This window comes from Prunus avium, chromosome 6 (assembly GCF_965620075.1).
Source record: "Prunus avium chromosome 6, drPruAviu1.hap1.1, whole genome shotgun sequence".
Lineage (NCBI taxonomy): Eukaryota > Viridiplantae > Streptophyta > Magnoliopsida > Rosales > Rosaceae > Prunus > Prunus avium.
The window spans coordinates 30,104,489-30,127,441 of NC_142289.1; the positions used below are offsets into that span (position 1 = coordinate 30,104,489).

The 22,953-nt window shown below is 36.9% G+C and overlaps 1 protein-coding gene and 1 pseudogene across 1 annotated transcript; one reads left to right on the forward strand and one right to left on the reverse strand.

Annotated features, from left to right (window-relative positions):
- Positions 1-1,868: 1,868 nt before the first annotated feature.
- On the reverse strand, positions 1,869-15,238 carry LOC148294019 (receptor-like protein 3; annotated as a pseudogene).
- Positions 15,239-17,104: 1,866 nt separating this feature from the next.
- LOC110755303 (Lecithin:cholesterol acyltransferase family protein) lies at positions 17,105-22,824 on the forward strand. The gene is made up of 6 exons (XM_021956485.2): positions 17,105-18,647; positions 18,717-18,939; positions 19,324-19,607; positions 19,823-20,159; positions 21,219-21,484; positions 21,973-22,824. The coding sequence occupies exons 1-6, from the start codon at positions 18,184-18,186 to the stop codon at positions 22,454-22,456; spliced, it is 2,058 nt and encodes a 685-aa protein (XP_021812177.2). The 5' UTR covers positions 17,105-18,183; the 3' UTR covers positions 22,457-22,824.
- Positions 22,825-22,953: the final 129 nt, after the last annotated feature.

The following is a 22,953-nucleotide window of genomic DNA, read 5'->3' on the forward strand; positions in this document are numbered from 1 at the left end:
TGAACTTGGGAGCTTATCTGCTTGAGTTAGTTATTTTCTTTCTTTCTTGTTTTATTTATTTCCCTTCTTTTTCATTTCTGTTTTGTGTAGGGAAAATGAATTGAATCATTCAATCACCAATCCTCATGGGATCGACCTCGCACTTACATACGCTATACTACCGAACGGCTCGTGCACTTGCGAGTATCACAAGTTGAGGATGCAGTTGAACCCATTTTGGTGCAGCTGTATCTACACAACATAGCCCTAGCAAGGAAAATTAGCTCATGACAAAAGAAAAGATAAACAAGAGAATTGTTGTCATAAAACCGATTTGGCAGATGGATTTGATCTCTGGATTCTCCACAGTAACACCTTCTTAAGCTCCAAAAGCACCACGACAACAACTCTTGGCTTTCTCTTTGATATATTTGTGGATGTAGTGAAATATGGTGAAAAGTCTATGGTAGAAAAGATGATGATAGAGAGAGCTTAGGGTGACCTTATATAGTTTAAAACAACTAAACCCTACTCTAAAAAGGTTTGGAAAAACTCTCCTAAAGCAAAACAAAATCTCAAACAATCAGGGGCGTTTCTAGCCTATGGCAGGTTGGCCTCATGCTCGACCCAAATTTTTGTTAAAAAATTCTTACCTACACTACATATGTCCCCCACTTAAATTAAGCATATACAAACCTGTACAAACCTTTTTTTCTTTCTTTTCCTTCCCTCTCTCTCTCTCTCTCTCTCTCTCTCTCTCTCTTTTCCGTTCTTTTCCTTATCTCTTCTCTCCTTCTTTTTTTTCTTTCTTTTCCTTATCTCATCTCTCCTCTTTTTTTTTTTTTTTGCTTTTCCTTCTATCTTCTCTCCTCTCTCTCTCTCTTTCTTTTTTCTTCCTTTTCCTTCTCTCTTTTTGTTAAAAAAATATTACCTACACTACTTATGATTATTAATTTTTTTTGTCTCACACAAACCCCAAGCCTGCTTATAATTTTTTTTTGTCTCGCACAAAGACTGCTGTTTCAGAAATTTCAGAAATTAGTTTTTGTATTTGTAGATATAGATGCATTTGAGAGTAAGGCTCATTACGTCCCCCTCACTATGTGTATCTTTTTATGTTTATTAATGAAATTCACTCCTACCGTCGAGTTTAGTATATAAGTTTTGCCCGGTCAGCTTTCGAATCTTGGAACTGCCACTGCAAACAATTAAGGAAACAAACTAGGAAAGAATCCTTCTTTGACTTGGAAACACGTCAGCCAACTTGAACACATGTTTTGGGGTTGTTCCACTTCCTAGACAATTTTGGAAAAATATGAGAAACGTAGCTTGATCTCTAAGCTTTCCAAGCATATATCACACGCCACTAGGAAAAATTGGAAAGGTCTTCAAATCTTCAATCTTCAATCTTCAATCTTCCACAGCAGTGCAGTTCTGACGGGATTTTAACTTAGGATGTCTTGACTTGCAAGTTTGGAGCATTTGGCTTGGTAGAAAATTATGAAACTTTGACACAATGATCTTCAATGTCTTAGCTTTCTTCTACAATTGGTATTGTACTAAAATTCTTTCAAAAAATCGATTTTCAGTCGAAATCCTTCCAAGAGTGCAGAATAGTTGAAAATAAGGAAAGTAAGATAATAATGCTCTTTTTAATTAACTTTCCCTATCAAAACCAAATATTAGAGGTATAAAATATAGGAAATAATGCACTTATCAATACTTAAATTTATTAAGCCCGGCATACCAAGTGACTGGATTTTGGAATATGGTGGTTTGCAAGGATGCTTCCAAGTAGACGACAGGTCGTGTGGATCCCACAATCCCACTCACTCTCTTAAGGTTCATTGACAGAAGTAGTCTTTAGCTGGTTTCATTCAACTTAGAGATTAGTCTGAAAAGAAAGAGAACAAAATTATGAGAACAAACTGTCTTACATCACACAGAAAAAGAAAACTGATCAAAATACTTATGGTTTACAAAATGTAAGAATATAAAGTACATACAATCTAAGCTTCTAAGCCTCCTCCTCATCATGGTCATGCACATTATTCTCATCACATAAAGCCTATTTTGTACATTGTCTAGGAATTGGAAATATTTTTATCGCTACACCATCTTTAAAATTAAGAACCACAGACTCCCCAAAAGCTTACAATAAATCCGAACACAATGGAAATAAAAAACCATGGAATTTGATGCTCGTCGTCCACATCGGTTGTTCTTGTTATCTGCATCACCGCCATTAACTAGTCGACACTCTTTTGGAAGTGGGGCACCACAAAGTTTTGGATTCCCCTCAAATACATAGGCATAGAGACTTCACAGCTGAGTGCTTGTTGGTATTGGTCCTTCAAGATCATTGTATGAGGACATTCAAATATGACAAGAAGTTAAGGGCCGTTTGGTATCCTGCTAAAAAAAATGAACTAAAAAATTATGATTCTTTTTAAAAACATGAGTTTTCAAATACTAATTTTAAGATCTGAAAACTTATTTGGTATTAAACTTCAAAACCATTTTTAACAATATAGCCACAAACTTATGGTTTTGAGCATTCGGTTGCAAAGTACAAAGCCCATTCACTCGGCTGATTAAGACCATAGGCTTCTCAATAAGGGCCCACATGGCCTTAGTTTTAGATTTGAGAGAGAGAGAGAGAGAGAGAGAGAGAGAGAGAGAGAAGAGAGAGAGGGACGAAGATAGCAAAAAATTCTAAAAAAACCAACTTTTTTTTTTTTTTTTTCAAATTTTGTAGTGTTTTTGAGTTTTTAAAAATAGGCCTACCAAACAAGTCTTTTTTGGTTTTGGACTCAAATTTTATTTTTGAATTTAAAAAGTTGGATTCAAGTTGAATACCAAACGCACTCTTGAGTGAATCTGGAATTTTTCCAGTCAAATAATTAATGGAGAGATCCAATGTATCCAAGTTTTCGAGTTTAGATATTTGGTCTGGGATGCTGCCAGAGAAGTTGTTCAAGCTAAGATCCAACTTATGGAGAAGCCGCAACGGGCCAATCTCAATACATTGCCATTGATGCTATTGTTGTATAAATACATAGATGGTGGAAAATAAAACAAATAATTGTATTGTAAAGCTTTCGCGTTGTCACGCAATTGGATGAAGATAGGCAGTTCAAGGTAATTGTTTGGGCCTAATTTCTGCACGCCAGCCCAGTCAACTTATGGGCTCTTTCTTTACAAAAGGATCTGGGCCTTATTTGCGAAAAGGGAGAAATGACCCATATCATCTAAACAAGTGGGGTGAAATTGAACCAATTACCCAAAGTAATTTTCATAAATTGAATTTTGATTACCACCATTGGTAATTTAATTCCAAAACCCAAGATTAATTTGTTTAAATATCTAGCCCAACCCATCTTGTTTTTCGAGGGAATTAATCACCACCGTTGGTTATCAACTCAAAACTAAATTGGCAACCTTGGAGCTAGAAAGGTAAAAACATGGCACTATTCTCAATCACATAGCCAGTGGCTTCCCAGGAAAACAGGCAACTACAAGCCAAATGAACAATCAGTCAACATGAGGCTTTTACGGAAATTGATTGAGAAAAGCAAAGCTAATCATCAAAACTGGCTTATTCTCTTCTCTTAGCTGCCAAGGATCAATGGATTAATACTTTACAGCAATCATGCTCTAGTTATTCAGAAATCATCATGCATTCCCCTATAAATACAAGAGTATGTGAACTGGAGAAGGGATAGCCAAATCAATCCAACAAAACAAATAACCAAAAACTCTCACTCAAACTGATAAAAATCAAAGATCATATGATCTCAAAAGCCTTCAAATTCAGAAGCAATCCAGCTTTCAAGAAAACAAGCAGAACTCAGACTTTTGATTTCAATCCAGCTAAGACAAGTAGCTCACCAACAAGTAAACGAGGTTTCTCTCGTTGCAAATGCGATTTAGCTCAAAAGAATCAAGCTGAACTCAGTTTTCTGTCATTACAAATTCAGTTCAAAACAGGTGAACCAGGCAAAACTCAGGTTATTCATCATATGACAACTTCAACAAATCCTCAAAGACACCTTAATGTCCTAAGCTCACCAGAATAGCTTACAGGTGATCCCCAATCAAGCATAATAGGTACTGAAGTGCAATTCTAGGCTAGCAGCTGCCAATCTAGCCACTTCCAATCTAATCCAGAGTGGAGAAATTTCGATTCAACCATAACAGAGAAACTAGCATGTCTTAATCTCATTCAGATAGTCCCCATAATAGACAGAATGGACGCAAACTCTCAATTCTGCCCATTTGTCAAGCCTCTTCATGGCTCAAACTAATTATAGCTATGCCAATTTCAACATTGGTATCGATTTTCAGCTAATCTTTATTAGTTGAAGGTGTTGAAGGTGCTGACGTGCAATCTCAGTACAGATAAATCCAGTCCATCCTAAGTCACAGATGACAATCCAAGCAGAAATCAAAGTCCAATGTTCTGATGTCTTCCCAGACTTGGTAGTTCCTTTCATTTCATGTATAATAAATAGTTCTCCTTGAACTCGTTTGTTTTATTTTTCAAACACTTATTTTTGGCTAAAATTACTAATTTTTACTGTGAGAAATTATAAAGTCCTCACCCGTCTGAGGCAAGAAAAGAACTTACTTGGGAGATATTCCGCACCCAAATTCACAATCACTTGATCAAAGTCAATAACTTGAGCCAAGTTATTATATTTTACAGTCTATTAGGGTTTTTAACTGCGAACAGTGACACGCTCAAACATAAAAGAAAGTTGATTTGTTGACCCCCGATGGTTTTCAAGTCAATGGGGAACTTTAGCTTACCACCACATGAACTACGTCAAAACGGGTAAACAGTAATTATGGTCAACTTGAGCTGCAGTTTGTTCAAATAGCAACATTTCTAGTCCACAAAGTTGCTTTGGAAATTCACCTGAAATGAAGTTAGAGCCTAAGTTGGTATAAAAGAGCCTTGGAAGAGTCCCCAACCAACTAGGAATTGATTCTATGAGTCTATTAAAATCTGGATTTAAGATCTCTAGATTTTGGAGCTTAGACAACCATAAAGGTATTTGACCAGTGAGCTCACAACAACTCAAAGACAATATTCGAAGATTTTTTAATCCATCAAAATCAACTAGGCCAACATCAGTTGGAACTTGGAATTTCCTCACCTATAAAGCTATAAGAAAATATTAATGAATACGAGGCTTTCGCAATGCATCAATATCTTCATTGCCCTTGTGATGTTGGTCTATTTGTTGCCACTAGGTGAAAGGAAGGACAAAGATTTCAATGAAAGAATTTAAGGTTGTATTTGTCCCTCCACATCGTTTAAGCTCAATCAAATTGCTTTCAGGTACTTGATCGGTTCATAATTGTATATCATTTTGTACCCTTCTAGCTTATGATTTGGTTATGTTTTTGAGTTAAACTTGTGCTTTTAATCCTTTTTGTGTTTATCTTTCAGTTCATTGAGCTTTAGGTAATAATGATGGCTTTAGAGAGCATAATTCATGCAATTCAAGCATGTTAAGGCCTAATTTGGATGAATGGATGAAGAGCTTAAAGACAAATTCATTTTGGCTACAGCCCCCTGCCAGTCCAGTTCCGTAGGTCATATTGCAAGCTTTGTTTCAACAATCTACATAGCTCGAATGAGGCCACATTCTTCATGAAATTTGTTTCAATGGGTGTGTACTATAACATATCCACAATTCAGCCCCATTGGATAAATATGGAGGCTGTTACCTAGCAAACACAGAACCATGCTCAGGATGGATCTTATCAGCGCGGAAAATGAGTTAGCAATTTGTTTTGGCCTTAACTTCCTCCTCCGACCTTGGATTGGCCCAAATGATATATGGCTGGAAAGAAGACATTCTGAACTTCAAGTTTGAGTGCTTAAAGTCTTAATTTTCTTAAGGGAAGCCCAAGTTGTAAGCCCTTGAAGTTTCTGGTCATGCTGACCTCAGCATGTGCTGGTTGGATGCTTGGTCATGGTGAGCTAGGTATTAGCTATCATTTCTGGTTGGAAGCTTGGTCATGGTGACATGAAGATGAGCTAGGGCTGCTGGTGGGATCTATTGGTGAAGTGCATCACCCAATTTAGATTTTCTAATACAAGTGCATCAACCATTTCAGATTTTATAAAACAAGTGTTGTATGCATTAGCCATATTGAATTCAGATTTTCACTTCCCCTAGGCCTATAAATAGGGAGGTTCTCTAAGCTTGTAAACACACCCCAAGGGGGGGAGCTCTCAAACACTTCTCTAGAGCTCCCCTCCCTTCTCTCCCTCAAATTCTCTTAGTTTTGCTTTCTAGTTCTCAATTCTAGCTTTCTTTAATGTTTTCTTAGTTGTAATTTATTTTTCTTGTAATGTACATTCTTTTTTAAGTATTCAAGTTTAATTAGTTTCCAAGTTTCAATTATGGTTTTTGTTCTTATTCATTATGCTTATAAGTTAATATGCTAGTTTGAATGATTGATCACCATTTAGGCTTGCATGTTAGCTATCTTGGTTTGAATTAAGAGTATACACCATGCTTTAATTCGAATTGAACTATGAATAGGAAGAGTATGTATGGACATTCGACAACAAGGATTAGATACATACTTGGTTGTTTAAAATGTTCTTCTATGCTTAATGGGTTCCTAATGCTTAATTTTAGGTTAGACAACAAATGATCAAATTAGGGAATTAGGAACACAAGGTTATGACCACACACCATGGCTTAATCATACTTTAGCTAGAATTAATCCATTAATCTAAATTGAACTTGGGAACTTATTTGCTTGAGTTACTTATTTCTTTCTTCCTTGTTTTATGTTCTTTGTTTTTGTTTCTATTTTGTGTAGGGAAACTAAATTGGATCATTCAATCACCAATCCCTGTAGAATCGACCTCGCACTTACATATGCTATACTACCAAGGGTTCGTGCACTTGCGAGTATCACAAGTTGAGGATGCAGCTTAATCCATTTTGGTGTAGCTGTATCTACACAACAAGTTTTTGGCGCCGTTGCCGGGGATCGGTAACATTGTTTGATTCTATTTGGCTTTCCTACTTTATTTTATTTGTTTTTCTTAACTAGACAATTTCTTGTTTTAAAGTTAATGACGTTAATGGACAAGTTGTGTTTGTAGTCCAACAGAAAAGGACAATTGCCCAACAAGCAAGAGAACTGGGTTTAAGTCCCAGCTTACACAACCCATTGGTGCTTGTTGCTTTGAAACATGGAATTGGATGTGTGTTGATTTTCCTTTTCATTTTAGTTTTTATTTCCTAATCCTTTTAATTCTATTTCAAGTTTTCTATGTTTGTTTTAGCAATTTATTATAGCTCAATAATAAATGGAGAGAGATGGCAACCTCAATCATAAGAATGGGAAGTGTGGAGCAATGGGAGAAGTCGCGACCTCCAAGTGCATCACATTCGACCTAATCGCTTCAAGGGGGAGCATTTCAACCCTTTCTCTTCTTTGAATTCTGTTTATTTCCGTAGTTGTTTTTGCCTTTTGGTCCGCGCTGAGTTCTTTGTTTTTCTATGCTGAATCCAACCATATAAAGAACGTAAAATTTGGACTTACGGTTGGAAAGTTATAGCCTAAAAACTGAACAGAGGTCGAAGCTGAAAAACGTAGAAACGAATCTGTCCAAATGGTGATAAACGGGTGATAGAAGGTGCTGTTTGTTTTTTTTCTTTGGTTTCTTGGTTTGTTTCTTTTAGTACAACAATTTATGTTGTTTGTTTGAATTTGTTTACAGTACTTAGTTCATTTTTGTTTGTGGTTTGTTGTTTCATTTTATCTTAATGTGTTTTTGTTTCTTATCTTAAAAATTTTTTAAAAAAAAGATTTTTCATATGAGCCGACTTATGGTAACCCTAGTGAGCACTTCCGTTAATACAGTGTCTAGGAGTTCTTTAGGCGACACCTTCGGTGTCTAAGAAGTTTGGGTTTTAAGCGGGACCATTGTGACCCCTCCAACCTTCCCGGATCCCCTGGCTGTGTTTTCTGAGGCCCTTAACTGGTCATCCGTGAGTTGCTTGTATATTCGTGTGTTTTTAAATTAAGTTTTCTTTATTTTCTTTGTTTTCTTTTCTGTTGAGTCTTTGTTTTTGTTTTGTTTCTGTTTTTGTTTTGTTATGTTAGTTTATTTATTTACGTGGTATGGTTAGTTAGTTTATTTCTGAGTGTTAAAACACTTTTTTTTATTTCAAACATTGCATAAAAAAAAATTATAAAAAAAAACAATAAAAAAAAAACAATAAAAAAAACAATAAAAATAAAAAAAAACAACATCATCATCATCTTCATCATCTTCTTCATCTTCTTCATCTCCATCATCATCATGGCTTGACTCTATTTTCTCGCACTTGTAGAATCTGCAGCAGCTCCACATGGTCCTCATTTTTTCTCTGCAGTGCTTCCACGTGCTGATTGGCACAGTAGAGCCGCTTCTGCAAGTCCGCCACCATAGCCTTCAAGGAAGCTATTTCCTCGCTCATCGCGGCACACTCCCTTGTCCTCGCCAGTAATCGCATGCCCAAATTGGTAGCGGAGACCGCGTGGAGCACAGTTAAATTGTGGGACTCCTCTACCGCTGCCTTATCAGACCTCTGTGCCACATGCAGATGATCTGTCGGAGTGAGCTTGCTGCTAATCATGCCTCCTAGCAGCACTGCTCTGTTCGACAGTGCCTCAGAAAAGTTCGGTATTGCCTCAGCAAAGTTTGAGGCCGTGCCGTGATGATATGTGGAGTTTGGGAAGACAGGAGTTGGAGGAGCCCTTGTCTGGGCATTCGGTGGTGCAAGTGAGAGCTCAAGGTTGAGATCATCAAGGTGAGTGCATGAGGATGCCATTTTTTTTTTTTCTGTTTCTGGATTTTTTGATGTTTTTCCTTGAGTTGCAGGAAGAAATGCTGGGTATCATCCGCTTGCAGAGGTGTGGTTTAAATAGACATATGCTGATGAGAGAGAGCCAACACCATTTCGGATTTCCCGGGCATGCTCGACCTAATCGCTTCAAGGGGGAGCACCTTTACTTTTACTTTACTTTTCTTTTTTCCGTGTTTTCTGGTGTTTAATGTTTTTGCCCGTTACTTTCATTTTCTAGAGCTTTGTGTTTTTGCTTTTCCCTTTCGGCTATCATTTTTATCTTATTTTAGTTAGGGAAATGTGTTTTCTTTTCCGTTTGTCGTCTTTGTTTTCTTTTTCTTTTTCTTTTTCTTTCTGCAACCTTACTCTTTTATTTCCGAAATAAAATAACAAAAATACAAAAACAACAAAATAAAATAAAAACAACAATAATGCAGTAGGAAGTCATTTCTTCACAGTGCTCGGTGTCTCGACCATTGGAGCTTTGAGTTTGGCCCTCTGGCTGTCCTCTTCCGGGGCTTCACGCACAGCTTCTTGGGGCTCATCACTTGAGCTCCCAAAGATCGCAATCTTAGCTTGAGCGTAACTACTCTCGCGATCTGCTTGTTTGCGTTTACCCGGTCGGTCTAGGTCCTCCAGCTGTTTTCGCATGTCGCGAGAGTACAACTCTACCATTTTTAATAGGTTTTTATTCTCGTCCCGCAATACTTCTAGCTGGTGTCGATTCACCTCCACTATCCTTGACCTCTCCCTTTTCAAGCTTTTTATAGCAGTCTGACACTCTTCAACCATACTTCGCTCCGCCGCCAACTGACCCTTTAGCACCTCTACCTCATGGGACTTCGCAAGTAGGCGATGACCCAAACTTGCGACTGTTGCCGTACTCTGCACGCTCAGTGCCAGGGCATCGCTCACGACCCGGTTGTCATCCCTTGTCCCCAGAACACGTATATCTTTAGGAGTCACTAAATTTCTAGCCACTCCAATGGCAACATCGTTGTCCAGGAGTATTGAGTCAGTTACTGTCACAGGCCCCCGTGCGGAAGCAAAGTAGGGCATCCATACTGGTGCCGTTGCTTGGCCTCGTGTCTGAGTCGGTGGAGCTAGGTTGAGATCCAACGAAAATGGGTAGTTAGAGGCCATTTGATTTCTCACTCTCTTTTCTTCTTTCTTTCTTTTCTCTTTTGTGTGTTTCTGAGTTTGCATTTTTTTTCACCCTTTCTTATAGACTTAGTCTTTGACAAACCCTAGCCATTGCAGCATCTGAGCATTTTCTGAATCTCCAGCATTCCTTGAGTCCCACAACCTTCTCGCCTTCCAACCATACCCAACTCATTTATCACGACGTGTCTTTTCTGAACGAACGCTTTCAGTAAAGTCTTCGTGCCTTAACATGAGCCCGTAATTTTTGCTTGTGGAGTCTGCGGCACCTCTATGCGTCGACACGTGTCTCGCCCTGTCTGTTGGTCCCTTACACTGAACCGAGACATCATGACCCATGTTAAAATCCCGCTCTTTGTGTTGCTAATCACGGTTCGATAGTTTGTTTTTACAAAACTAAATAATAATAAAAAGCCGGAAATGAAAACAAATTGTGGGTCGGGTTTCACTTTAGTTTGGGTTTCAAAGTGTGTTAAATTCACCGTGGTTTGTGTTTCGAAATTGTGGGCTTTGGGCTTCAAAATTTTTTTTGGATTTCAGAATTGTGTGATTAGGGTTTACTGTTTCATTTTTTTGTTTGTTTGTTTGTTTGTTTGTTTGTGTTGTAATTTTTATTTTATAATTATTTTGTTTTTGTTTTCTTTTGTGATTTTGTGATTTTTTTTTTTTAATTTGCTTTAATACCTTTCATTTGTTGTTATGACATTGTTTGTGGCTAATTTTTAAACATCGAGGACAATGTTCATTTCTAGGTTTGGGGGTATTTGAGTTTAGCATGTAAATTTGGTTTTTCCTTAATTTATTTATTTATTTATTTATTTGCTTGTTTTTATTTTTATTTTATTTTGTTAAGTCTTGCTTTTATTTTGATTTTGATTTTATTCACTTTCCGAACACATTTGATGAGATTGTGATAAATGTTTGCATGACTTAAATGAAAATTGAATTTTATTTATTATTTATTTTGTTTTCCTTGTAAATTTTTATTGTAAAAAAAAATTAATTAATTAATTAATTTGGCATCGTTCTAGCATGACATGTTCGAAACCTTCTTTGCACTTGCCATTTGTTTCATAATTTTCCAATTAAAGGATTTGCATGACCCAAAGAATTGTATCAAGCATAAATTAGACTTATATAACCATATAATGTGAGCTTTTGAGCCTTGTGCTTCATTTCATGAGTGTTATACACATACTCTTATTTTCTTGTCATCAAAGTTGTTGTTTGATCTCATTATTCATTGATTTGGTTGATCACTTAAAAGTCATTCATTCTTATGCAATTTGACTTCATGACATTTTAAGAAGTGATATTAAGGCCTTCTTTGGATCGTTTGTGCCTTTCAAGCTAACCTTATGCATGCTTAAGCATGATTTTCCATTGTTTACCATTTTGAGCCTACATGTAAACCTTTTCTTTCATTTTACCAAATATATTTCCTCGCCTTAGCCTGAAAAACAAATATTTACCTTTCTAAGGAATTCATGAGCTCTAATTCGGATATGTTTTTCATACTAAGTTTGGGAATGGGTGTTACATTTCGAAAAAGAAAAAAAAAATCACACAATTGGTGAAAGAAAAGAGAAAAGTTGTAATTAAGTGGTGGTTGAATGAAATTTCATTTTTGGGTTTCATTTTTGGGCCTTCAAAATAATTTGGTGTTTGGAAAGGAGTTTGAATCAATGTAAATGAAGGTATAAGGAGTTTTGATCATGTAAAAGAAAAAAAAAATCTAATCGTGATGATTCGAAGTCTTGTAAACAATTGTTTTATGCTCTTACATTGCGAGTTCCTTGGACTTTGTATTATCCATACCTTTCATTTCTTACTCACCTTACACCCTTGGCCCCATTACAACCTATACTAAAGACCTAAATTGATCTTAAATGTCATGTGGTTGAATTGCATCCATTTTTCTACTTTTAAGTGTTTGGCATCCTTCTTGAGATCATATTAATGCAAGTTCTTCATCTTCCTATTTTGAGTTAACTCCTTTATGGTTTAACTCTAATCTCATGTTTATAACTGAGTGTTGCATTGTAGCCCTCTTCTGAGTGATTCATTTGTGAGAGAACAACTTTGGTGAGATTTGAAGTTGCATTGTGTTTGGTATGATTTTTGAAATTATGTGAAAACTAAGATTGGGGAATTTGTTGCATTTGGCTATCACACTACCACACTTTGAGCATATTATGTTTTGAACTTTGCCGCTTTGTGAATAATGTCCAAAATTGAGCTTTTATTGTTAAAAACTTTTGAGTCATGTGCATGAGTCATTTCTCTTCAGAAAATGTTCGGAAAGATTGTTTTGAGTTCTTTTTATTTTTTTAATTGTTTTTCTTTTTGTTTTATTTTTTTGTTTTTGTTTTTTTGTTTTGCTTAAGGACTAACAAATCTAATAAGTTTTCTAACCATTTTGTTTTGTAGAGTTAGAAAAACGTTTGTGGGTATCATATCTGTTAAACCCTCAGGAGACACAACTCCTCCTACTAGGGATGCCTAGAGGTTTAAAGGCTTGTTGCATACGCTCAATGCAATCGAGTTACCTACGAAAGTGGTCTAGTTAAACTTCTTGTTTTGTTTTTATCTTTGTTTTTCTTGTTGTTTTGCTCGAGGACTAGCAAAATCTAGGTTTGGGGGTATTTGATCGGTTCATAATTGTATATCATTTTGTACCCTTCTAGCTTATGATTTGGTTATGTTTTTGAGTTAAACTTGTGCTTTTAATCCTTTTTGTGTTTATCTTTCAGTTCATTGAGCTTTAGGTAATAATGATGGCTTTAGAGAGCATAATTCATGCAATTCAAGCATGTTAAGGCCTAATTTGGATGAATGGATGAAGAGCTTAAAGACAAATTCATTTTGGCTACAGCCCCCTGCCAGTCCAGTTCCGTAGGTCATATTGCAAGCTTTGTTTCAACAATCTACATAGCTCAAATGAGGCCACATTCTTCATGAAATTTGTTTCAATGGGTGTGTACTATAACATATCCAAAATTCAGCCCCATTGGATAAATATGGAGGCTGTTACCTAGCAAACACAGAACCATGCTCAGGATGGATCTTATCAGCGCGGAAAATGAGTTAGCAATTTGTTTTGGCCTTAACTTCCTCCTCCGACCTTGGATTGGCCCAAATGATATATGGCTGGAAAGAAGACATTCTGAACTTCAAGTTTGAGTGCTTAAAGTCTTAATTTGCTTAAGGGAAGCCCAAGTTGTAAGCCCTTGAAGTTTCTGGTCATGCTGACCTCAGCATGTGCTGGTTGGATGCTTGGTCATGGTGAGCTAGGTATGAGCTATCATTTCTGGTTGGAAGCTTGGTCATGGTGACATGAAGATGAGCTAGGGCTGCTGGTGGGATCTATTGGTGAAGTGCATCACCCAATTTAGATTTTCTAATACAAGTGCATCAACCATTTCAGATTTTATAAAACAAGTGTTGTATGCATTAGCCATATTGAATTCAGATTTTCACTTCCCCTAGGCCTATAAATAGGGAGGTTCTCTAAGCTTGTAAACACACCCCAAGGGGGGGAGCTCTCAAACACTTCTCTAGAGCTCCCCTCCCTTCTCTCCCTCAAATTCTCTTAGTTTTGCTTTCTAGTTCTCAATTCTAGCTTTCTTTAATGTTTTCTTAGTTGTAATTTATTTTTCTTGTAATGTACATTCTTTTTTAAGTATTCAAGTTTAATTAGTTTCCAAGTTTCAATTATGGTTTTTGTTCTTATTCATTATGCTTATAAGTTAATATGCTAGTTTGAATGATTGATCACCATTTAGGCTTGCATGTTAGCTATCTTGGTTTGAATTAAGAGTATACACCATGCTTTAATTCGAATTGAACTATGAATAGGAAGAGTATGTATGGACATTCGACAACAAGGATTAGATACATACTTGGTTGTTTAAAATGTTCTTCTATGCTTAATGGGTTCCTAATGCTTAATTTTAGGTTAGACAACAAATGATCAAATTAGGGAATTAGGAACACAAGGTTATGACCACACACCATGGCTTAATCATACTTTAGCTAGAATCAATCCATTAATCTAAATTGAACTTGGGAACTTATTTGCTTGAGTTACTTATTTCTTTCTTCCTTGTTTTATGTTCTTTGTTTTTGTTTCTATTTTGTGTAGGGAAACTAAATTGGATCATTCAATCACCAATCCCTGTAGAATCGACCTCGCACTTACATATGCTATACTACCAACGGTTCGTGCACTTGCGAGTATCACAAGTTGAGGATGCAGCTTAATCCATTTTGGTGTAGCTGTATCTACACAACAGTACTTGCATGAGTAAAGGCTCACTGGAAAGATGCCAGTGAAGTTGTTACTCCGTAGGTTAAGCTTACTAAGTTGACTAAGTTTGGAGAAATTAAATTCCGAGATATCTCCCTCCAAGTTGTTGTCTCCAAGATGTAGTTCTATGAGGTTTATGCAATTCATCAAAGTTGGGGGCAAATAACCTTCAAGATAGTTGAAATGAAGGAGGATGAGTTTCAACTTAGAGAGATTTCCAATATGGAAAGGCAACATACCACTTAATTGGTTATAGTAGAGGTTAAGGATTGCAAGGTTGGTGAGGTTGACAATTCTATCACTAATGGTTCCATGAAGCAAATTCACAGGTAATCCTGAGAGGTTATTGTAACGAGCACGAAAAACCTATAGTGTGGAACAATCACCTAATCCGTGAGAAATATTGCCACTGAATTTATTGAAGGAAAAATCCAATAACTTCATGAAGGGAGAATAATGGAGACAAATAAAGGATGGGATAGGCCCTGAGAATGTATTGTTGCTTACATTGAAATTTGAAACTAGTCAAATTCCTAGCTTGTTGGAAGAATGAAGATGGAATCACGCCATGGAAGTAATTGGTGGATAAATCCACAATTTGGATATTAGATGGTAGAGAAAGTGGAAGCTCTCCAGAAAGAATGTTATAGCTCAAATCGAGGATCTCAAGACGGTTCAAGGGCAAGAAAAATCCGATTTCATGTGAAGTTAAGTAAAGTAAAACGTGGGAAAGGTTTAAGTGGGTGAGATGTGTAAGATTTCCAAGTGAGGGATGAATGATTCCTTTAAGCCCCTTGGAGGGTAAGTGTAAATGGGTAACCCAACCATCTTGATTGCAAGTGATACCCTCCCAATAGCAACAGTTGGCCGTGGAAGTCCAATTTAAAGGAGGAGAACAAAGAGTTAGGGAGAAGGACATGGGAGAGCTCTTCTCAATATGGTGGCATGCATGATTTGTTTTGTAGATGCAAAGTAAGAGAAAAAGAGGATGGCAATGAAGCTAAGAGTCATTTGAGTCATCAAGTTGTCACAAGAAATAAGTCATGGCAGCTACATAAGTAAAGATATATACCCTCCCTTGTTTTTTTCAATTTTGTCACACAAATTTCTGGGCAACTACATATGCGTGTAAATTCCAAGCTTTCTTCTTGACTAGAAAAAGATAAAAAAAAAGGAAAAAGATTTTCAAGCTTTCTATGCTCTCCCATATGCGACTAGACATATATGTTTGACCAAAGAAATCTTTAGATGCATGATTTTTGGTAGGCCTGTTGTGTGTGTGGATATTAAGGCCATCTCTAACCATGGGCGTTATCCCAAATATAACCCTAAAATAATACAAAAACCATCTCCAGTCATGGGCTAAACAAAATTTTGGCCAAATTTGAAGGGCCACATTTGGCCCTTTAGCCCTCCAACCAGGCCACATATAGCCTAGCTTTGGGCTAGGCCAAATTTCTAGTGGGACCCATACATGTGCTTTTCAACAACCCCATTAAAGCATGCTGGACCTTTTTGAATGTTCCAATTCGTAGTGTATGAAAAAAAAAGTCTAAAAAATTGTTGGTAAATGACCATTGGAGGTCAGACCTACCCACTCCCCTTTTTTATTTTTTAATTTATTTAAAATAATAAATGTGGTCAGCTTTTCAAATCTTTCCAGTGTTGTTTTAAAAAAAAATTATAAAAAATTCTTGTTGATGACCGTTGGAGCTGAAACATTGAAACCCATCCTTTTTTTTTTTAATTTTATAAATGTCTTAACGTTTTTAAATGTTGTTTAAATGTCTTCATGTGTCACTCGAAAATCATAGCCCAAAAATTTATGGAATATTGTCTCTAAATAGTAGTTTAATTAAATTAAACAATATGTAGTTGTGGAATGTATAAGTATTGTACCATAGTTTTTCTCAAAATAATAAAATATGAAGGACCCTAAAATATAGTCCTGCATGGCTGGAGATGGAAAATTTTAGCCCTGCACTATTCTTTAAGAAATTAATATTTTGGGGGGCTAAATTTTTAACCTTGGACTACATTTAGCCCTATGGCTGGAGATGGCCTAAAGATTTGGAGTGTAAAAACTTCATAAGTCTTTTTATTTTATTTATTTTATGATTAAGCTTCATAAGTCTTCTTTAATTCTTTATATCTGATGCATGAATTTTCGGTGGGGTGTCATGTCATGTCTACGTGTATGTATTACGATTTTGCCTCTAAAAGCTCAAAAAACTTTGTATGAGATGGAGATAACATTGTTTTGTTATTCCCAACAAATCCCACATTGCCATGTAAAAAAGTTATCACGCATAACATATCGTGATTGGCCGAAAATAGCAAAATAGTGCTATCCCCTTACGTAAGTGTTACTAAATTATGTAACACTTCTCCTATAAAAAAAACTTAAAAGTTCTACTAAATTCTTTATATATATGGTGATTTGGCTCCCTACATACCTTTTTCTATCATTTTTTTTTTGGGGTCAATATAGAACATTAGAAAAAGAGAAAAATACAAAGGAAATTACACATAAAAAGCACTGGAAACTGAACACTAAAATGTTTCTTAATAAGCAAGGATTGAAAAGAGCTAAACTTTCTGAACTTTTTGAACATGTTAAAAAAAACTAAGTTCCAAAATTCACATTTGTTAGATGAATCCAAATCCAAAAAATATGTTTCAACACAAGGCCCAAACAGAAAATAGAAAGAAAACAAAATACAAATAGAAGCCCAAGAGAAAGCAGGAGGCAAATGTACATAAAGTCTTCTTCTTTTCTGGGTAATAAAATTAAACTTTTCCATTGACAAGAAGGCTCGACTGAACACAACCGGTAGAATCCAAGTCAGACAAAAAAGGAGGATAGAATTCAAGCCTTCTATGGCCCTACTGATATGATTCTTCTCTGCAGAAATTGTTCCTCACCTGCAAAGCTAGCAAACCCCTGGATCCAGACAATACTACAAAGAAGAATATACCCATAATAATTCAGACCCCAATCTCCTTGACCATTTTGCCTTCCTCCCCACAAACACAAACACAAACACGCACAACTCTCTAAATACATACATATATACTAGTCATACAGAAATTTTGGTATGAAAATTTGGGTCTGTGTTTTTTGTAGTGCGCGCTAATTTCTCCATATGATTTTGGGGGTGTACCATCAATTTTATGATATGCCCACCCACCCATTCTTCTTTGGATTCTCTCTGTTTTCTCTCTTTTTGTAGACGTCTCTCGCTGTCTCTCTCAGCTCCACTCACTCTCTCCAAACAGAACGCTACCTCGCTGCCGACCTCGGGAATTACATTTCAGACCAAACCCAGAAAAGGGCTATCCTTTCCCCTGACCCTGTTTTCCAGTCCTCGGTCCTCAGAGGTGTAGCAAAAGACCCAAAAAAAAAAAAAAAAGCCATCCACGTCAAAAGCAAAGAAGCAAACGTCTATGCCTAAAATGATGACAGCTGATAAAGCTCGGCAAGCAAAAGCCAGCACAAGTGTCTGTGTGAAAAACCAAACAGATTTAGGTGTGGGATTCATCACATAGCCATTTTCTCCAAAACCCCTTTTGATCACTCTCACTGTATTTTGTGGCAGAAGGGAAAAAAACCCAAATTTTCTTCTTGGTTTTCTTTTGGGTTTGTTTGTTTCTGGTGTGTGCAAGGAGGACAGACTAAACCCATATCTCCTTCTTCACCACGTGGCGTTAGCTTTTTCATAGCGGCCATGTAAGCCCATAACCTTGTTTTGCTCTATAATTCACCACCAGGGCCTCACTCTGTGCCTCAATCTCTCGTTTTCCCTTGATGGGTTGCTCTTGTTCTTGTTCATTGTATTGAGTCTTCAGCCATCTTGGTCACCCATGGCTTCCATTCTTCGTTTTCGCAAGCTGTGCTATGTTGAGCCTTGCTCTTCTTTAAAATTTCAACCTTTTGAAACCCCCAAAATTGAAAATAGAGATGAGGGTGGTGTTGGTTCCAAGATTGAGAATTTATTAGAGAAGAAGCAGAGGAAAAACAAGAACAAGAAGCAACACAGAGAATGGAGGTGCATAGATAGCTGCTGTTGGGTAATTGGGTACATGTGCACAACTTGCTGGGTTCTCTTGTTTTTGTATCACAGCTTGCCAGCTACATTGACTGGTTTTCCAGTGCCAGAGTCACCTGGGACAAGGCTTAAAGCTGAAGGGTTGACACCTCTTCACCCTGTTGTTTTGGTGCCTGGCATTGTAACTGGTGGCCTTGAGCTTTGGGAAGGGAGGCCTTGTGCTGAAGGACTTTTCAGGAAGCGTCTTTGGGGTGGCGGTTTCACAGAGATCTTCAAAAGGTTTGTTTGTCTTCATAATTGAATTACAGTTAGTGTTTTTAGATGGTTTTTAATCTTATTGCAAATTAGGCCCTTGTGTTGGTTGGAGCACCTATCTCTACACAATGAAACAGGGCTTGACCCTCCAGGAATTCGAGTCAGAGCAGTTCCAGGACTCGTTGCAGCTGACTATTTTGCTCCTGGCTACTTTGTTTGGGCTGTTCTCATTGAAAATTTGGCAAAAATTGGTTATGAAGGGAAGAATATGCATATGGCTGCGTATGATTGGAGGCTATCTTTCCAAAACACAGAGGTAAAAATTGTTCTCCTGCAGCTTCGCTGCATACATATGCTGAGTCGAGTTTGTACAAAGCCTGTATTGAATCATCGTCAGCATACTTCGTTTATTATTATCATAGATGATTAATTTTTTGTGTGTGATCTCAATGGCTTATTTTCTTTCAGAACTCCAAATTCATGTGTTTATTGAATGCATTGTTGTTCCATTTGTCATATTTTTAATTCAATACTGTTTTAAATTTTTCTTTTTCCATACACTATATGAAGCAGAATTGATCTTTTCGTTCTCGTGTCCAAATATGTCTTTCCATTTCCCACTCTTCATATGCTCCATTCTACAAAGCTGAAAAATCTAAGCTGAGTCCCACTAATATGTTTTTTAATTGGGAAAAAGCAGATTCGAGACCAAGCTCTTACAAGATTGAAGAGTAAAATTGAGCTTATGTACGTAACCAATGGCCATAAGAAAGTGGTGGTGGTACCTCATTCTATGGGTGTAATTTATTTTCTCCACTTCATGAAATGGGTTGAATCACCTCCTCCTATGGGAGGTGGTGGTGGTCCAAGTTGGTGTGCCAAGCACATCAAAGCAATCATGAATATCGGTCCAGCATTTCTTGGTGTTCCAAAAGCCGTTAGTAATATATTTTCTGCTGAGGGTAAAGATGTCGCATATATCAGGTTTGCCTTTGCAATCTATCCCTCATGTGAACTGGCATTCTGATATTGCAAATTGTGTTACACAATATAAGATACTAGCCCTTATGTGGATAATTATTTAGTAATGTATGTGGTCTAAGATATGATGTGTTCAAATTCTTAGAGTTTTTCAAAGCCCTATGAGAAATTTGACAATATGACCACTGCATGATGGAATTGACTGTTGGCCCTTGCAGAGCTATGGATCCTGGTGTTTTAGATTCTGAAATTCTCCGGCTTCAAACCCTTGAGCACGTCATGCGGGCGTCTCGAACCTGGGATTCCATAGTTTCCTTATTGCCAAAAGGTGGAGATGCCATCTGGGGCAATTTGGACTGGTCTCCTGAAGATGGGCATAGCTGTGACCTGGCAAAGAAAGGATATCTACAGACATCAGGTGACAATAATTTCAACAACTGTGATGAAAATAGAGTTTTCCAAGTGAAAGAACCTGTGAAGTATGGAAGAATAATCTCTTTTGGCAAGGAAACATCACAAATATCTTCTCCACAGCTTCCTAGGCATGATTTCAAGGTACTCTTCTTTAATTCTCTGTTGTTCTGTTGAAATTCATAACCAATTATTCCACACAGGGGTGCAGCTAAGATACTTAAACAGCTAAGGTGATGCAACTATGACAAAAACTTTGATGCCGGTGGCCCTTTTAATATTTTTCGTCTTTTACTTTGATGCCTGTGGCCCTTTTAATATTTTTCTTCTTTTTTTTTTTCCAATGAATTGACATGAAGATATCTTCTAATGACGTGATTATTGTCCTTCTAAATATTTTTTTATTGGAAGTTTGGCAGTCTCATGTGAATTGAACCTATCTGCCATTCTTCACAAATGATTCAAATGACTGTTTGTGGCAGTAAAATCAATCTATATTTTTTATTTATTCATCTCCTTTCTTCCAACTGATAATACACAACTCTCCTACAAAAGGAGAAACGTATAGAACTCTGTTATCAAGAATTAATTTGATGCCATCCAACCTTGAGGTTGAATCTAGAAACATCCTCTTACACAAATCATACTCTAGTAAGTGGATACTTGTAGATCCTCCATTTGCATGTTCTCTTAAAAGTCCTGATTTATTTTCTGTAGTGCATTCAGAATAGATATTATTAGTTATCTTAGGTTAACTTTTTTCTGGGATAAAAAGGGTAGAACATTTGATTACCAAACTTCACACTTGAAAAACATCTTGATGCATTTACTTTGAAGAACCATTTTTCAGCATGCTTTCTATTAACAGAGCAGACCAAATTAAATAAAAAAAAACAGTTTCTGCATGAAGTTCCCCTTGAACTAAACATATAGACACATGCCAGGACGAAGTCCCCCCTGAACTAAAAACAAGATAAACAGCAAATGCATGAATTTTTCGTATTACTTTAAAACTTGAAAAGTCATTGACGGGCATTCCACTTTCATATACAGCACAGGCTAACATATGCCCAACTTAATACCATTGCTTTCTGATCGATCATTTCAATTTTTTTTGTTGTTGTTGAGAAACTATCATTTCAGTCTATATATTAGTATGGTGGTCTTCCTTAATAGGGATGATATTAATTATTTGCTTAACAGGTTCTTCTGCACAAAGATTCTGCCACAAATTTCACATCTTCATGTGGAGAGGTGTGGACTGAATATGATGAGCTAAGCAGGGAAAGCATCAGAAAAATTACAGAAAATAAGGCTTACACAGCTCAAACTCTTTTTGATCTACTGCGCTTTGTGGCTCCAAAAATGATGCAACGGGCTGAGGCTCATTTCTCTCATGGGATAGCTGGTAATCTTGAGGATCCCAAATATGCCCATTACAAGTATTGGTCCAATCCACTTGAGACCAAGTAAGCATACATATCGTTCAGCACTGTTCTGATAGAATTTCACTTTTCTGACCAATGCCTACTCTTCTTTGTATAGCATAGACAACCTATCTGAGAGAATAAATTTAATTAATTATTTCTAATTGATTTTTCAAAAACTATGCATAGCTATCAGAAACTAAAACACACAATTTAGAATTTTGCACTTAATTTCTACAACTAATACTAATTCCTTGGTGTTGAGAACTTCTTTTCATCCCCCTTCTTTTTCTCTTGCAAACACCACATTTTGCTTCCAAATGATTCTATTATGGTCCAGTCTCCAATTTGTTACCAACATTTTGAATCAAGTGAATCACAAGTACTAAAGCAACTACTGCTTCCATTATGGAATGCATGCTGCCAAGCAATGTTTCTCAAACCATTTTCCTTCTGCACCTTTCATTTGCTTGTTTTTCGGTTCCATTGAACTTAATGGCATTAATGATTAATTTGAATACCCGCTTTAGGCTACCAGTTGCTCCAGATATGGAAATATACTCCTTATATGGTGTTGGAATCCCCACCGAAAGATCATATGTATACAAGATGTCTCCTTCTGACAAGTGCAAGAGCATTCCATTTCGGATTGATGGCTCAGCAGATGGAGAGGAAGGCAGCTGTCTGAAAAATGGAGTATATTTTGTGGATGGCGATGACAGTGTGCCTGTATTGAGTGCTGGACTCATGTGCGCCAAAGGGTGGAGAGGAAGAACCAGGTTCAACCCATCTGGTACTGCTACCTACATAAGGGAGTACCGGCACAAGCCACCGGCTAGTTTGCTTGAGGGAAGGGGTATAGAGAGTGGTGCACATGTTGACATCATGGGAAACGTTGCACTAATTGAAGATGTTCTACGGGTTTCTGCCGGAGCAACTGGTGCACATATTGGAGGTGATAGGATTTACTCAGATATTATGAGAATGTCTGAGAGAATAAATCTTCAGCTGTAACCTGTAAGTAAAAAATGATCACCTTTACAATTAGGCAATGAGAGGCACACAAGGCATATGAAGACAAGTACCAAAAACAGAGAGCAGCTATGTTATGGACAACTATCTTAACTGCCATAACTGTCAGACTTAGCACTTTAGAGTAAGGCTTGGCTTTGGGAAGAAAAAAAAAACTCTCTTGGTAAGATGGGGTAAGGTAAATGGGAATGCAGTGTGGAATTAGGAGCTAAAATTGAAGTATTTTGATACTGCTTGGGATACCCAATATTCAAATTGGCGTTTTCCTCTCATCCTGTAATCATATGACAATAAGAGCTACACAATAAATAAAAAAGAGCGATAACAAGAGCCTATCTCGTTGTAAACAATTTTTTCTTTCTTTATATTCAAATGTAGTACATCTTGTAATTTGTGTGTGTGTAGAAACCCCTTATTAGGATTCACAAAATACTAATGACATGTTTAATTAAGCGGGATGTATTCAATTTAGATTTTAA